The 16694-nt window shown below is 41.1% G+C and overlaps 1 protein-coding gene across 1 annotated transcript; it reads right to left on the bottom strand.

The window, feature by feature from the left end:
- Positions 1–329: 329 nt before the first annotated feature.
- LOC121748162 lies at positions 330–2407 on the bottom strand. The gene has a single exon (XM_042142388.1). The coding sequence runs from the start codon at positions 2253–2255 to the stop codon at positions 564–566; it is 1692 nt and encodes a 563-aa protein (XP_041998322.1). The 5' UTR covers positions 2256–2407; the 3' UTR covers positions 330–563.
- Positions 2408–16694: the final 14287 nt, after the last annotated feature.

Here is a 16694-nt window from a genome sequence, read left to right as displayed (position 1 = left end):
AATTTGATAGTAACTCATACCTTATTCACACCTATGAAAGATCCATATCTACAATCTGCCTACATTTTTCAAACTTCTGAACAAAGAAGCACGCTTTGAAAGTCTAATAGCAGCAGCGTATTGATTTTGGGCCATGAATCCATTCATAATATTGTTTTGTCTTGATTGAGAACAAGTGGGCAAGACTAGCCGACAAGAGTTGGGATAGATTGAAATGGGTGGGGCGCTTTTTCCATCATACACACAAAAAGTTGATTGCATTAAGCAACTAAATAAGCACTACTGCCCAATCCCTTTCCATTTTCCATCACATGATATCATACTTTCACTTTTCATAAACACTTCATTGCTAATTCACATTTCTTGTTTCTTTTAAACTTGGATGGTGCAAGAACAACTTATGGAGTACATTCTTTTGCAATCATCAAAATAAGTATGCCATTGTGTGAACCGATTATAATCTTGTATCAATTGAGTAAATGGCATTGCATTTTTATCTACAATACCATAATATCCGTAATAAAGTAAGATGAGAAACAGAGGACGACTCTGTTTCCAATTGTTCAACCTTCGGAAATTTGCTCATCTCTAAACTTCTTGTATATGTCCCCTCTGTAAAACTTCCTAGTCCTCACTACCAAGATGAAGGAAACAATGCAGCCAACCATGGTAGTGGCGGTGATGATGAGAAACGCGAGCTTGTAACAGGTGACGCCGGTGCACGACAGATCCTCCCCGTGTCTCCTCGTCAGCCCTTTCGCCGCCAACTGCTTCATCGCCTCCATATCGTACAAATGCCCCGTGATCCTCACATTGAGAATGTACGCCCCGAGGGGGCTGGCCCCCCCGCCCAATGTGTAGAGCGTGGAGTAATACTTGAGGCCAAAGATCTCGGATATGATGGCGAAGATCAACGGCCACTGCGCCCCGAAGCAGAACCCCATGATGATCGAGGACACGTAGAGAGAGTTAGGCACGCCGAATGCGATGAGGAGATGGCCGGAGCACGAGACAAGCAGCACCAGCGTCAGCATCAGCGGCCGCGGGAACTTGTACTTGGCCAGGACTATCTCCGACACGAATCCCGCGGTGACTCGCCCGAGGTAGTTCCATATGCTGACCAGCGACACGAACGTAGTGATAGTTTTCGCCGGATATCCCAACGCCCTCCCGATCTGCCCCAGGTTGTCGATCGCGGTCAGTGTCCCGCCAACGCCGAACGTGATTGCCGTAAACAGAATGATCATGTCGATGCTGAAAAGCGCCTGGAGTATGTTGTAGTCCTCCCCTCTCTCCGGCGGCTTCAGCACATCTTTCCACCACGGCGTCGCCTCCACCGCCGTGGCAACTTCCTTTTCCGGCCTAGCCTCCTCTGTGATCACTTTCACGGCCGTCGCCGGATCAGTCACTGCTTCCTTCCTTCCCTTCCAATTACTGAGCTCTTCTCTGAAGACGACAGCGAGCGGGGCGAAGAGGAGGATGAGGACGACGGTGGCGAAGCCAGCGTATGCCGGCTGAGTGAGAGTACTGTGCCAGTTTTGGAAGATGATTGCGATCATGAGGAAACCGGCGAGCCCGAGAGATATGTAGAGGAGATGGTAGAAGACGCGGACTTCGTTCTCCGGCTTGGTATCGGCTTTCATCAAACGAACTGTTGGCAAAAATACAAGAGAGACAGCGGCGGGAAGCCAGGCGATGAGCAGGATGAGGGATTTGGAGTCACCGGCGTAGAAAGCGTGATAGAGCTGGGTCATGATGGCGCCGCTGAGGCCGGTGAAGCCCTTGAGGAGGCCGATGACGATGCCCCTGCTCTGGGGGAAGTTCTTGACGCAGGTGACGAGGGCGCCGGTGTTGGAGAAGGTTTGCGAGTTGGCGCCGACGCAGATGTAGAGGCAGATCTGCCAGACAGGGGGAGGGGAGATGCGGTGGGTGGCGGCGAGCCAGATCATGAAGTAGCCGGAGAAGTTCATGGTCATGCCGATGGCGAGGACGACCCAGGGAGGGGTGAACTCGTTGATGATGCCGGACATGATGCCGATGTTGCCGCCGAGGTCCTTGAAGAAGCTGATGAGGTTGAGGGTGGTTTGGTCGTAGCCGAGGGAGGTTTTGAGGTCGTTGGAGTAGGCGCCGAAGATGTAGGTGGCGCCGGACATTGACATGATCAGGAGGCACCCGAACACCATGAACCATCGCCCGCGGAGCATCTGCATCGCTACCACTCCGACGCCGCGGCGGATTAGATCCGCCTCCACCATTTTGATTTTGGTTGGTTTGTTGTTGGTAGCGGATAAGAATGTTGTTTGGAGTTGGGAGTGTTGAATATTCGATCATGAATTTGTGGATAGCTACTTATACTACTCTAAGCTAAATCATTTTCGTTTTATTACTCCTACCTTTTTTCTTGGAGTAGCTAGTGTTTGATTGCTATTGGTGTACAGATAGGTGTGGTGGATGGAAGCAAAGATTGACTAGTAGATCTCGCCTTTGCAAATTACTGTATTATCCATTTATGTATTTATCTTTTATAATAAAAACTTTTTTTAATAATTAATACTATCCGATCTCCATGTCTCAATAACTATTAATACTATCCGATTCCATGTCTCAATAACTATTTTTAACAATTAATACTATTCGATTCCATGTCTCAATAACTATTTTTAATAATTAATACTAATATACTATCCGATTTCCATGTCTCATGTCATAATTTTCTTTATAATTTATCTCATATAAAATGTCATCTTTTTTTTTTATCAAAAAAGCTTTCTCTATTAATATATAAAAAAATAGTAATACCCCCGTCCCACATTATACTCCCTCTGTCCCCGAATAAGAGTCGCTAATTTCCATTTTGGGTCGTCCCTCATTAAGAGTCACTCTTCATTTTTACCATAAATGGTAGTAGGCCCCACATTCCACTAACTCACTACACTCACATTTTATTATAAAACCAATATAAAAATGTAGGTCTCACATTCCACTAACTTTTTCAACCAACTTTTCTCTACATTTCTTAAAATTCGTGCCCGGTCAAAGAACGACTCCTATTAGGGGACGGAGGGAGTAAATAACTAAAGTCTTGTAAGTGAATGTACATCTACTTTCTTATTCTTGCATTGTTGACAAACTTATATTTCATTGGTTTAATTGGTATATTGATGTGATTATTCTTGAGTTATGTTGTTTGAATTGTCTATTCTCAGCCAATTAATTGTTACTCTATCCGTCCCATAATAGACGGCACACTTGAGAACTGACACAAGATTTTAGGTGATGTTGTTTTGTGTGTTAGGTGGAGAGAGAAAATAGTATATTTATATTAGAGTAAAGACCATAATTGGTACTCCCTCCGTCCCTGAAAATTTGTCCCATTTTCCTATTTCCGTCCGTCCCACAAAATTTGTCTCATTTCACTTTTTACCATTTTTTGTAGTGGACCACATATTCCACTAACTCATTGCTACTCACATTTTATTATAAAACTAATATATAAAAGTAGGATCCAAATTCCACTAACTTTTTCAACTCACTTTTCATTACATTTCTTAAAACTCGTGCCGAGTCAAAGTGGGACAATATTTGGGGGATGGAGGGAGTACTAAACATATGGCTATTTTACGATTCTGGTCCCAGACATTACGTTTTGAATTATTGCATCTCATACATTTCAACTCGGGCCACAATTAGTCCAAAATAGACGGATCCATTAAATATTAACGGTCAACGGATTTTAATCGGATTTTGACCCATTTACAATCTTTAAATGTGATTATTAGCTCCTAAATTATACCCTAAAGGCCTAAATTATATCTTTGACATACAAATTTTTTCCAAGCTGTGTTGAAAAATGGCAGATTCCGGCGATTCGAAGCCGACCTTCCTACTTCATCGTAGAAACCATCTTTTCCCCTCCAAAATCTCTCTTCCTCGACACTGCTCCTTGCTTCCGTGCATTTCCCATTCCTGAAGACGTGCTTCAATTTCACACTTCTCCCCTCTTCTCGTCGTTGTTCTTCTTCGAGAACATGGACACGATGGAGAACGGCACCACACCACCGCCGATCGCGCAGAAGCAAGAGTCCGACGACGGATCTCGGCTGAAGTCTTAGCTGGATCAGAATATTGTGAAATTAAGTTTAAATCGAAGACAACAACAAATTAGGATTCGCCGACGGAGTCAGAGAGCTCAAATCCCAATCGATTACACAGAAATTCCAGACAATGATTTTCCTCTCCAAGTTCAATTTGTTGTAAATCTGAGCCATTTTCATTGAATTTCTATGTTCCATTTTATAGGAATTCGGTCCATTTTTGTTGGATTTTTTTTTGTTCCATCTTCGATTTGGTTCAATTGTTAGGGTCGATTCGGGTCCATGAGTCAAGGTTGTGACGATTTCGGGGATAAGAAGTACTCCTGGACAGCTGAGCTTGGGATTGCGGAGAAGCACAGGAAGGAAGAACAAATGTAGTACAGAGATCAAGGGTGGCGAAGATGAGAAGAAAACCTACAAGGACGTAGATGAATTAAAGTATAATTGTGTACCTGTAATTAAAGTTAATTAGAGCATCAACAGTGGCGGGGAATTTCCAGCTGAATTCTCAAAAACACCTCCTGCCACGTCATACGGACTTCCCACTGCACTGCCACGTCATAAGGATTCCCCACTGCACAGTGGCGGACATCCCGAAGGACTTTCCACAAATAAAAAACATTTAATGCAATAAACGAGAATTCCTTGCGGACGTCTGTGGGAGTCAACGCAATGACGGACGTTCGCACGGAATTCCCCGTGGAATTCAGCGGAACACCGCGGAACTGTGAATTCCTCGACGGAATTCCGTATCCGTGCATGCCACGCACAATGGCGGACGTCCGCCACGGAATTTCCGCACTCCGGTGGGAATTCCGCGGTGACGTCCGCCACTGCTGATGCTCTTAGTAAGTTTCAATAATATTAAGGATATAATTTAGGAGCTAATAATCACATTTAAAGATCGCAAATGGGTCAAAATCCGATTAAAGCTCGTTGACCGTTAATATTTAACGGATCCGTCCATTTTGGACTGATTGTGGCCCGAGTTGAAATATATGGGATGCAATCATTCAAAACGGAATGTCTAAGACCAAAATCGTAAAATAACCATATAGTTAGGACCAATTTTGGCCTTTACTCTTTATATTAATGTGAGAGGATTTTTTTTCCAAAAAAGGAAATATGACATCTTTTGAGGGACAAATTAAAAAGGAAAGTGTAACATCTATTATGGGAAGTAGGGAGTACTATTTTGGAATTTGATGTTTTTGATGAGTTGTGTAGAGAAAAATAGGTAAAAATGGACAAAATAGCGGATTTGGAGCTTTCAGGCAAGACACCCATCAAGGCAAGGCATACGTACTCAAGCGACGCCCGGACGGTGACAAAAGAACAACATGAAGTGTCTAGAGAGTTTTACTCGTTCGGGTCCTCTGGTGACCACGCGTCACCCGGGAAAGTCAATTTTGCAAGCCATAAAAGAGTCCAGGGGCATCCACCCGTCTAGGTCATAATGTGGTCAACTGACCACCCGGACGGGTATAAAAAACGTACCGTGAGGAGTCCAGAAATATATACTCGGCTGGGTACCCTTTTACCAACAAAGCCACCCGGACTGGTTCGACGCACAGATCCATTTTGTAACGCCAAAACACGATTGAAGAGAAAAATAAAGTTAAAAACGCCTAGGTTAGAATACTCAGTCAGCAGCCGCCTCCTACACTTCCACACACCCCCAAGAACAACTTTTGAGAAAGAATTGAAGATTGAAGACTTCAAAGCGGAAGATTGAAGTTTCCACTCTATAAATTCATTCCACATGAGTATCTAGTTTGATTTTACTTATGTATTTGATGGAATCCTTTGTTTTTAACTTGGTTTTCATGAAGAACATGAGTAGCTAAACCCTTTTTGTAGAATTCTTGATTATTTTTTGTCTTAGTCCTTTCAATGTGTAGGATTAATTAGATTAATCGGGAGATGAAATAGTTAATCTTGAAAGAAGAGTAAATCACACATTAATTCAATAGAACTCGGGATAGTTGAGGTTTTGAGTGAGGTCTTTGATCTTTTTATGCTTTTGGAAGTTAGAGGTTAAGTGTTGGAATGAGACATCATTCGTAGCACCTAATCTACAGATTTTTCGCCTCGGGAGGGGATTTAATCTATAATTGTGATCAACTTAATAACTCTAGAGACACTTAAAGGTACTTAAGACAAATAGATTGTGGATAAGAGCTAAGAATTGTGCATCAGATACTTGATTCTAAAATTTTTCCATATTATCTCCTTTCATCTTGTTTATTTGTTCTTATTGTTTATTTACTTTTTATATGCTTGAAGTAGTTGTTACAACAAAATAAATCTATTTTTATTGTCTAGATAGTAGTCAACATTGGTTCGTGGTACTTAAGTTGGTATAAATTTGTCTCTGTGGGATACAATACTCTTACTTGGTAATTGCTACACTAGTCTCGTACACTTGTGGGTACTACTTGTGTTAAAATAAGTTGAGTCAATTTTTTATATGCTTCGTATTACATAAACTAGTATCCCACCCGTATGACACATGACATATAGTATTTCATTCCAAAATTTATACTTTCTATCTCTCTTTATTTCAACTAAGTTAAGTCATATTCCTTTTCGGGGCATCTCAATTAAATTGAGTCATTATATTTTTGGCAGAAAACAAAACATCTAATCATTCTGACTTTATCCACTCTCTTAGGGAGTGTTTGGTTTACTATTTCTCTAGAAAAGAGATACCTTACTTTTGCAATTTCCTTTTCGGACTTTGGCATTTTTAAAAAGGTGTTTGGTTCGATTATTCCATGATTAAGTTAACATTTCGAGTGTTTGGTTTATTATTAATTCACCATGAGTATAATACACCTTTCCATTTATACCCTTAATATTTTTTTGTATTTCCATTTTTATCCTCAGTTAACCCTAGCACATATATACCGTCATTCCATTCTCAAATTCTCAGTCTTGCGCCTCCTGCTTCTACTCCTTTCCGATTTCAGTGCTTGTGGAAAAAAATCAGGTGGAATGACAAACTCTACTGTGCGATAAGTAGTCTCCGGCTAAATGCTGTTTACATTTCGAGTTACTTCGCTGTTTATTTTTTCTTATTCTATTGATATGTCTGCCAAATTAATTACAACAAGCATCTAGGGTTTGTTTCACATTTTATAGTTCTAATTATCCAGTAACAATATTATTTTGATCTATTGCCATATGTTTGGAATGTCGATATTTATTTCATCTTTTTGTGTTTCTATTTGAAGCCAATGTCAATGGAAACGAGGAGAACCCAATTCAGTTTGGAGGATCCTGAGAGTCAACAAAGTATGACCTCATTTTTGCACTTTTACGTAGCTTCAATTCGACTTGTTCAATATATTTGTATTAGATGCTCCTGTTTTATGAAATTGACCTACCTCATTTACTGTTTACCATATGTATATGGTATTTACCTTGAAAATATTTTTCCAATCCGGCCCCCCTCGGAGACAATGTTGGTGTTAACGTTCCATGAAATGCCACTACCATCTTGAAGGCACGGTAACGATGCTTGAAGAATCGAAAGCACTCATACACATCGTGGCACGTGAAGGAGATCCTCGTGTCAACAGTGAGAACACCGGTTACTTGCTCGAGGAGATCGTAGTGCATGACTGAACCATCCCACTTGGTGATGAGAGACAGCATGAGAGAGTCATTTTCAGAGGTCCAGATTGACTTGTAGAAGAACACAGCTTGACTTGGAATATTGTCCACTGATAAAGCTAATTTCATGCATAGGTCTAGGGGATAAATTCATGAAATTACAGGGTCTAACACACGTCTTAAGCCAGGTGTGTAGAAGAATTTTGCCAGGTCCAGGAAAGAGAGAGGACAATCACTTGGTCCGAGGAAACTGGCGAAAAAGTGAGCATTGTGGAGGAAATTGCAAGACGGAGGAAATCTCGGAGCTGAAGGGTAGAATGGAGATTTCTACGAAGGCTTCTAGAAGATTATGTCCGTGCCTATATAAGGAAGGAAGCATGCATTCTAGAGGGACCTTCTCGGTGGAGGCCTCGTTACGGATTGTAGCTAGGAGCTCACTTTTCTCTTACACACTTGGGTTCTTTTTGGGAAATTCGGGGGTTTTGGGTTCACTTCCTATTTACAGTAGTTTCATTTGGGTGTAACACCGTCCTGTCGAGGGCGAAGAAACAAATTCCAATTTATTTCTCGTTATTTTGTGGATTTCACCGAGCTTCGCTGTTCGAAGCTCGGCACTCTGTTTACCCTTTATTCTGTGGGTTTATGCAAGCCATTTTCCATAATGTTGATGGTGTTTGTTTCTGCTTCAGTTACTGTGTTTTTCTGGAGTTCGTGCTAGTACTTGTTTTGGATGCTTTTCGCATTTTCTCACTGAATCTGTGTAGAATTGTTTGAATTGGTTGTTGATCGGAGTAGATCTTTAGAATCGAAAGTTATGGGGATGATTCTGGTTGTTGTAGGACTCAGATCGCTTGGATTCGGAGTGGATTAAGCATCCGACGAGAGATCTAAACAGAGTTGGTCTAGCCTTCGTGTTTTTATTTCGCTCCGTCTAGTTTATGTAGATCCGTGTTATTTCCGGTTTGTTGCAAGTTTCCGACGACCAAACTTTTATATTCTGTTCGAATCAGGGTATGTGCTCTGTTTCTTTCATCTTCGTGTCTGATTCAGCTAGAGAAATACATGTCGTTGTTAGTTAAATTCCCAGTTCGTTATTTGCAGCTTTTCTGCCGTACCAGCTATTTCTGGAATGATGGTCCCCACTGTTATTCGTTTTCTGTCTAGCTAAATTAGGTAGTCGTTTACACGGTCTAGGAAGTGAATTTAATATCTAGTAGTCATGAGGACGTTTGATCTCAGCATGTTTACGGTTTTCTAGGTCTAGTGTTACATTTCTTGCCTAGGTCTAGTTGTAGTTATACCTCAACCCAGTTTGCGTGGCAGCAGCCGCCTTTGTCAAGAGTCTCTAAATGCTTTCTTACGTGTCCGTCTTCGTGGGATCGACCCCTGCTTCTCTATACTAATCCATAGTATTCGGGTTGAAGGATCTTTTAAGGGGAGTTTTGTGTATACAACGACAGAGTATTCCGTGTTCCATTGAGTTCCTAGACCAAGTGATCTAGTGGGTTCATAGGACTTGGTATTGCATTTTCACACACATACACACATTACTCTCTCTCCCTTCATCCACCATTGTGTTTCAAGAAGAGATGTGTCGATTGATTACATCTTTGATAATGTCCAAGATTAAGTAGTGGGGTGTGATGGAATATTGTGGTACATAGATTAGTCATATATTGATCACATCATCCTTTTTTCTTGGCTTTTAACCTGCACCCGAGAATCAAATTTGGAGCAGCTTTGATAATATGTACAAAAGGGGTTGAGTGTAGCAGCTTTAGCTGGTTGTCTTGGAGCTCTTTTACAATATTCACAACTCACATGAATTGGAAAAAAATTGAAGACTACCTAAACAATTCACGAGATTAGGAATATAATCTGTAGTGGGTTTGCCTACATAAGATACAATGAGCTGGTGAAATCGGAGGTAAATAGCAGCACCCTGTCCTTCGGTATCTTAGCACTCGGAAATAATGACTACACTTCCTGTGAACGAGTATCCAATGTAAGTATTCTATCATTAAACATCTTTTATCTTGTGTAGAGCGTTTGTAAATCTCTAACATAGTCATAATCTCGTTTAACAAACAAGCAGGCATATCAAACCCTCATTTTCCAAGATAATTTGCCACAGTGATGGCTAATTTCATTTGGTGAGAACCTTCTATCTATATAAATTACAAATTTCAAGATCCGAAAGTTTAATATGATAGTTCAATGTAGAAGTTTCCCCAACCTTTGTTTGATATGTACGGAGCTTATATTCCTACTCTGTGTAATCTACAAATGTCGAATGGCACAACATCAACAGTTAGGATAACCAAAATCGGAGAAGAAGCTTACCTCAAAGACAATTGGCGTAGTTTCTGTTACACACACACCGTCGAGATAGGGGACACCCTATTCTTCAGCCATCACGGAGGCCCTCATTTCAAAATTCTTAGGTTCAAGAGGAATGGATGCATGCCGGATAGTGACATAATTGGTACAGTTAGAAGATCGTAGTTAATGAAAAATTTTCTTTGTTGAGTTAACATTAACCACTTATGTGTCCCAATAAGGGCCTGCAGCGGGGTTGATTGGAAGCAGGCGATATTACCCGTCAGATACAGAGAGCGGTGACAGTGATCCTGAAGAGGGGTTGAGTGGAAACCGGGGTTACTACCCATCAGATACGGACAGCGAATACAATGATCGAGATGCATTCACGTGTGTGCTGATAGCATCTAACTTTGAGCATGGTTTGGTAAATTTCTAGTTCATTGCAATAACTAATTTCGTATGTGTATTTGTTAACTATTGTACGACATACATTTTGTAGATATTACCCACCATATGGTGGAAGACACACATTGACGACAAGGATAGTATTGAAGAATTCACATTTTAGGTTGATGATTATCCTTGGACAATGTTTGTGACAATCGAAGCCGAAAATGTTTGGATTAGTGGAGGTTGGGAGACATTTTCCCTTGCAAATGAGCTTTCTGTTGGGACTGTGTGTAGGTTTGATCTGCTTCCCTAGCCGGCAAAAACCTTTAACGTCACTTTCTCGAGGTAGCCGTTCATGTCAATGATATTTACATGGGAAAAAATGGAAATCACGTGTTGGGAACATAGTTAATTGTTCGTCTTAAATTAAAATATGTATTTCCTACTTTAAATAAAATTTATCAGCTTATTAAATATATATCCTACATTATTTTACATGTTGGCTTATTTAATCCTTACTGCTTATTTAATATATATTGGCATAGAAATTTTAAGTGGGTATCTAAGGAGATAATGTTAAATTAGTCATCAATATAACTTCTAAAATTTCATGTCGTCACTCGAGTGTCACATCTATCTCAGAACAAATAGAGTAAATTATAAATAACTAAATAGTCTTGTAAGTGAATGTTCATCTACTTTCTTATTCTTGTATTGTTGACAAACTTATATTTCATCGGTTTAATTGGTATATTGATGTGATTATTCTTGAGTTATGTTGTTTGGATTGTCTATTCTCAGCCAATTAATTGCTACTACTCCATCTATTTCATAGTAGTGGAGGCATTTCTTTTTGGCACGAAGATAAAGAAAAATGTGTATAATGTATTAAATAAAAAGATAATAGAGGAGGAGAGAGGAAAAAGTAGAGAGAATAAAGTAAGAGAGAAGGAAAAGTAACTAAGAATAAATGTGTTAACTTTTACCAAAAAAAGAAATGACTTCATTATTATGGAACATACCAAAAATGGCAAAATGACTCTACTACTATGAAACAGATGGAGTACTATTTTGGAATTTGATGTTTTTGATGAGTTGTGTGGAGAAAAATAGGTAAAAATGGACAAATTTGTGGATTTGGAGCTTTCAGGCAAGCACTTGTCCTGGCAAGGAATAGGTACTCAAGCGATGCCCGGACGGGTGACAAAAGAATATCGTGGAATGTCCAGAGAGTTTCACTCGTTCGGGTCCTCTGGTGACCACATGGTCACCCGTACAGGTCAATTTCGCAAGCCGTAAAGAGTCTAGGGGCATCCACCCATCCAGGTCATACTGTGGTCAACTGACCACCAGGATGAGTATAAAAAACATACCGTGAGGAGTCCAGAGATATATACTCGGCCGGGTACCCTTTTACCAACAAAGCCACTCGAACGGGTTCAACACACAGATCCATTTTGTAACGCCAAAACATGATTTTTAAAGTGCAAAATAAAATTAAAAAATGCCCAGGTCAGAATATTCAGTCACCAGCCGCCTCCTACACTTCCACCCACCCCCAAGAACACCTTTTGAGAAATAATTGAAGATTAAAGACTCCAAAGCGGAAGATTGAAGTTTCCACTCCATAGATTTATTACACATGAGTATCTAGTTTGATTTTACTTACGTATTTGATGGTATCATTTGTTTAAAACTTGGTTTTCATGAAGAACATGAGTAACTAAACCCTTTTTGTAGAATTCTTGGTAATGATGTACTAATTTTATAGTTTTTGTCCAATTGATTTTGTTATTACTTGCTCTTGTAGTTGTTTGATTATTTTTTGTCTTATTCCTTTCAAATTCTTGATCATCACCACTTGAATGTGTAGGATTAATTAGATTAATCGGGAGATGAAATAGTTAATCTTGAAAGAATAGTAAATCACACATTAATTCAATAGAACTTAGAAGAGTTAAGGTTTTGAGTGATGTCTTTGATCTTTATATACTTTTGGAAGTTAGGGGTTAAGGGTTAGAATAGACTTCAGTCTTAGCACCTAATCTATAGATTTATCACCTCGGGGGAGCGGGGAGGGGGGATGGGGGATTTAATCTATAATTGTGATCAACTTAATAACTCTAGTGACACTTAATCTAGAATTTGTACACTTTATCGCAATAGTTGCAATATGCATGAAAAGTCTCTTCTTCAGAGTGCGGATCATGAGGACTTAGAATCACCACCGGGACCTTCTTGTAGTGTTTGACAAAAATATCAGATTTTAAAGCTTTTTCCGTGTTAGTGGGTGGAGGGTGAGGCATCTCCTCATTTTCGCTAGTGCTAGACGAAATACGAGAATGAGATCTATCATCGTTGTTGTCTGAGTCCGACGATATAGACACGTCGTACTCGTCATTTTGTTGGGAACGACCACCCCGCCCCCACCTTGATGCATTTCAGCGAGTAGCATGACCATCCTATGATCTTCTTCTATCTATAAATATAATATAAGTTAGAAGTTTAATTAGGAACACAAAAAAAATTAAAAAACTCAATCTTATGAAATTATGAAATATGAATTGTAAAAATAATTTTTCATTACTTTCTTGCATGCGTTCAGCCTACACTCTGGAAACCTCTTCCATAATTTCTCGACGACTAGGTCTCCTTGATTTTGAGGGACGACTAGTACTTTGATCTTGGGCAATTCCCTTGCCCCGATCACCACGTCCTGGTCCACCACGAGACGAAGACATAGTGATAAATGAAAGTAGAAGGGATGGAATATGTATTGAGTATGGAATAAGTGGTAAATTACGAGCACAACAACAAATATAGTAGTAAGTAGAAACTAGTAAACAACTTGAAGAAGGGGTTTGGACTTTGAATTGAATCTAAAACTTTCAAAACTAATACCTTAGCATGGAGATGGATCCCGTTGCTATGTTCGCCGTCGCCACTTTTCCCCGACTTCAACACCGACGTGCCCACTGTTCCCCGCTGGCTCCCCGTCGGGTCCCCGCCATGACCACGACTCCCGTCGAGTCCACATCATTACCTATGACTACTGATAAGTCGTATTCTAGGCCTTGGTTACCGGTCAGTATGATGTGCGTAATTGATTATATCTGCAAAACAGTTGCTCAAAGTGTGCAGGTTGTGTGTTCTAGCCAGTAGGCAAAGCTTCAAATACTTCAGGTGAAAAGGGCGTCAGGACGATTACGTACTGACCAATATACATGCAAAAATGACTCGAGATGGAGAAGAAGGATAGCTGGGACTGATCAACCACAATTAAGGGCAAAGAAGTCATCTCACCACAAGATTTTACCCTAAAATCAAGGGTAAGCCTCCCTATAAAAGGAAGCCACATGGAGAGAAAAAAAAAACTCAATTCATTCATCATCATCATCACTCTTAGGTAGAATTCTCTCGGTAGTTCAGTCCTTCAGCCCAGTCCAGATTCTCGTTCCTCGCCACAACCATGGTCACTTGAAGATCATCAGTTCGCCGGAGTTCCATTCTCTCGTTCCAGTCAGCACGATCGTAGTTAGCAGTTTCATCTCCCGGAGTGGCAAAAACAATCTTTATTTGCTTTCTAGTTAATCTTGTTTGTTTTCTCTACGTTGGATCTTTCGCATTTCCAGTATTTTGCTTATTTTGAAGTCTTGGTTGTGATCCAAACGTTTTCTAAATGCTATGAAGTTGTTTTCCAGCATCGGTTCATGTTTGTTTTCACTTCTTTCTGCCTAGATAGCTTAGGTCTAGATGTTACGGTAATTTCCAGTGAGGAATCGCATGTTTTAACTTCTGTAGTTAATCTCTCTGAGTTTGCAAGTCTAGATAACTGTTAGATTTTAGATCTGAATTAGTTAAGTGTGAAAACCCAGTTTACGTGATTTCTGCCACCCTGCATGTTGACCAGTAAGCATAATTGCAGTTTTAGCGTTTGATCTGTTGATTTGAAGTTTTAATTGTAGATCTGTGTTCTTGAAGTTGTTAATCTGTGTTTTTATGGTGATGAATCTGGTTTTGCTGGTCTGATTCGATTCACGTTGAAGAAGACAACATCTCCATCCAAGTTTGGGATCACTTTTGCTTTTTGACAACTTTTTACTTTTGTCCTTACCTTTCAGCTGCGACTTTTCAAATCTGCAGGCCCAGTCACCTAACTACCACTACCTTCTGATATTCTGTTTAGCCCAAAATAGAAACCTAGTACTCTTCGAATATTTTCTGTTTCACCATGTCCACGTACACAGCTGCATATCAGAATCCTCTCACGCCTACTAGCCAGTAGGATACCACCTTCAATTTCTTGCCTAGGTAGAGACTCAACCCAAGCGTGGTAGCTAACCAAACCTTTCCAGAATATCACCACAATCACTCCAACCGTCACCATCTTTGTGGGATTCGACCCCTACCTTCACTATACTACCCAGTAGAAGAGGGTTGAGGAATTATTGATACCAGGTTTTAGGCTTAGCAGGGGATTGTTTCATCCTGATCAGTAGGATACACCCTTTGCTTGAACGACACCTACGCAAACCTGCTCTTTCAACTACCCATAACGCCATGAGAAATTACTAACCCGTTTGGGTTGATTGGTGCATCCACCTTTGGTGGCACCGATGGTTCCACATTAAGTGGTTCCATAGGATCCTTGATAGGATCGATTGTTAGACCTTTCGAGGTCAACACGGGTGTTGGGGCCTTCGGGACCAACACGAAGAATGACGGTTCCACTTTTTGTGGTTCCGCGAGATCCTCCAATGGATCGTGTGTTGAGTCCTTTGGGATCAACACGAGTGTTGGGGCCTTTGGGGCCAACACGCAAATTGACGGTTCCACTGTTAGCGGTTCCTTGAGATCCTCTAACGGATCAAGTGTTGAGGCCTTCGGGATCAACACGTGTGTAGGGACCTTAAGGACCAACACGAGAACTGGGGTTCCACTTTTAGTGGCTCCATAGAATCCTCTAATGGATTGAGTGGTCGGGTCCAACACGAGATTTGATGCCTTTGGGATCAACACGACTGACTCCAATGTGGGGGAGAGACCTCGTGAATATGAATGGTCGGTAAGTCCTACGGGACGTCTCCTGCCGTTCCCATGGATAGGGTCGTTGGGCGTGTCCCATTGGTCTCAAGGGACGTCTCCCATTAGTCGGGAGACATGGGAGACGTTTTGCTCCTTTCCGTGCCTTAGAAAATGTTCGAAGACATTTGGCACACATTGTTCCAAAGGGACGTCTCCCGTTCGTCGGGAGACATGACGGACATTCGACTACCGTCCGTGGCATGGGAAATGTAGGGAGACATTTCTCACCCGTTCTGCCTTCAAAACGTCGGGAGACATTTTGCTCCCGTTAGTGCCTTAGAATATGTCGGGAGACGTATGACACACATCTGTGCCGTGGGAAATATTGGGAGCAAATTTTGCACCCGCTGGTCTCCTGTTCGTCGGGAGACATGGGCTCTCATCCGTGTGTTGGGAAATGTCAGTAGACGTTTTGCACCTTTACATCCCCTGTGAGATATCGGGAGAAATTTTGCACACGTCTGTCTCTTAGGAGATGTCAGGAGCAAATTTTGCACCCGTCGGTCTCCCGTTCGTCGGGAGACATGGGGAGACATTTGGCTCTTGTTCAGATGTCGGGAGAAAGATGAAGCCACCAACCAAGAAGCTTGGTGGAGCCAAATTTATCAAACATGCCAAAGGCAACGTAGCCGTCGTGGTAACTGAAGAAGTCAACCACGTCGAGAACAAAGGTGGTTGGTATATCGACACGTGCGTCACTGCCCACGTGTGTGACGATAGAAGTAAGTTCTACACTTACAAGACTGTTGAGGGGAGGAAGCTCAACATGGGGAACCAAGCCTCGTCCAAATGTCGACTTTGGAGATGTGGTCCTCAAGATGATGTCCGACGTGACAATCACTCTAAGAAAATGCTACATGTCCCGGACATACTCAAGAACATAGTTTCTTGATCAATACTTGTAAATAGGGGTTTAAACTTGTATTTGAGTCTGATAAGTTCTTTGTGTATGAGTTAAGTTCTTTGTGTATGAGTTTGGAAAACCCATCGGAAAATGTTATGCAACCGAAGGTTCTTTTTAAACTAAGAGTATCGGCTATTCGCCGCGTTGAAAAGCCATTGGCTAATAATGAAAATGCAAATACTTCCTCCTATTTGTTGCATTATAGATTAGGACATGTGAATCCTAATGCTATAAAAGTTTAGTAAACTTGGATTTACTAAAGACAAAAGAAGTCAATACCC

Source organism: Salvia splendens, chromosome 1 (assembly GCF_004379255.2).
Source record: "Salvia splendens isolate huo1 chromosome 1, SspV2, whole genome shotgun sequence".
NCBI lineage: Eukaryota > Viridiplantae > Streptophyta > Magnoliopsida > Lamiales > Lamiaceae > Salvia > Salvia splendens.
The sequence above is the reverse complement of the archived record's forward strand: the minus strand, read 5'-3'. Positions and strand labels throughout refer to the sequence as shown.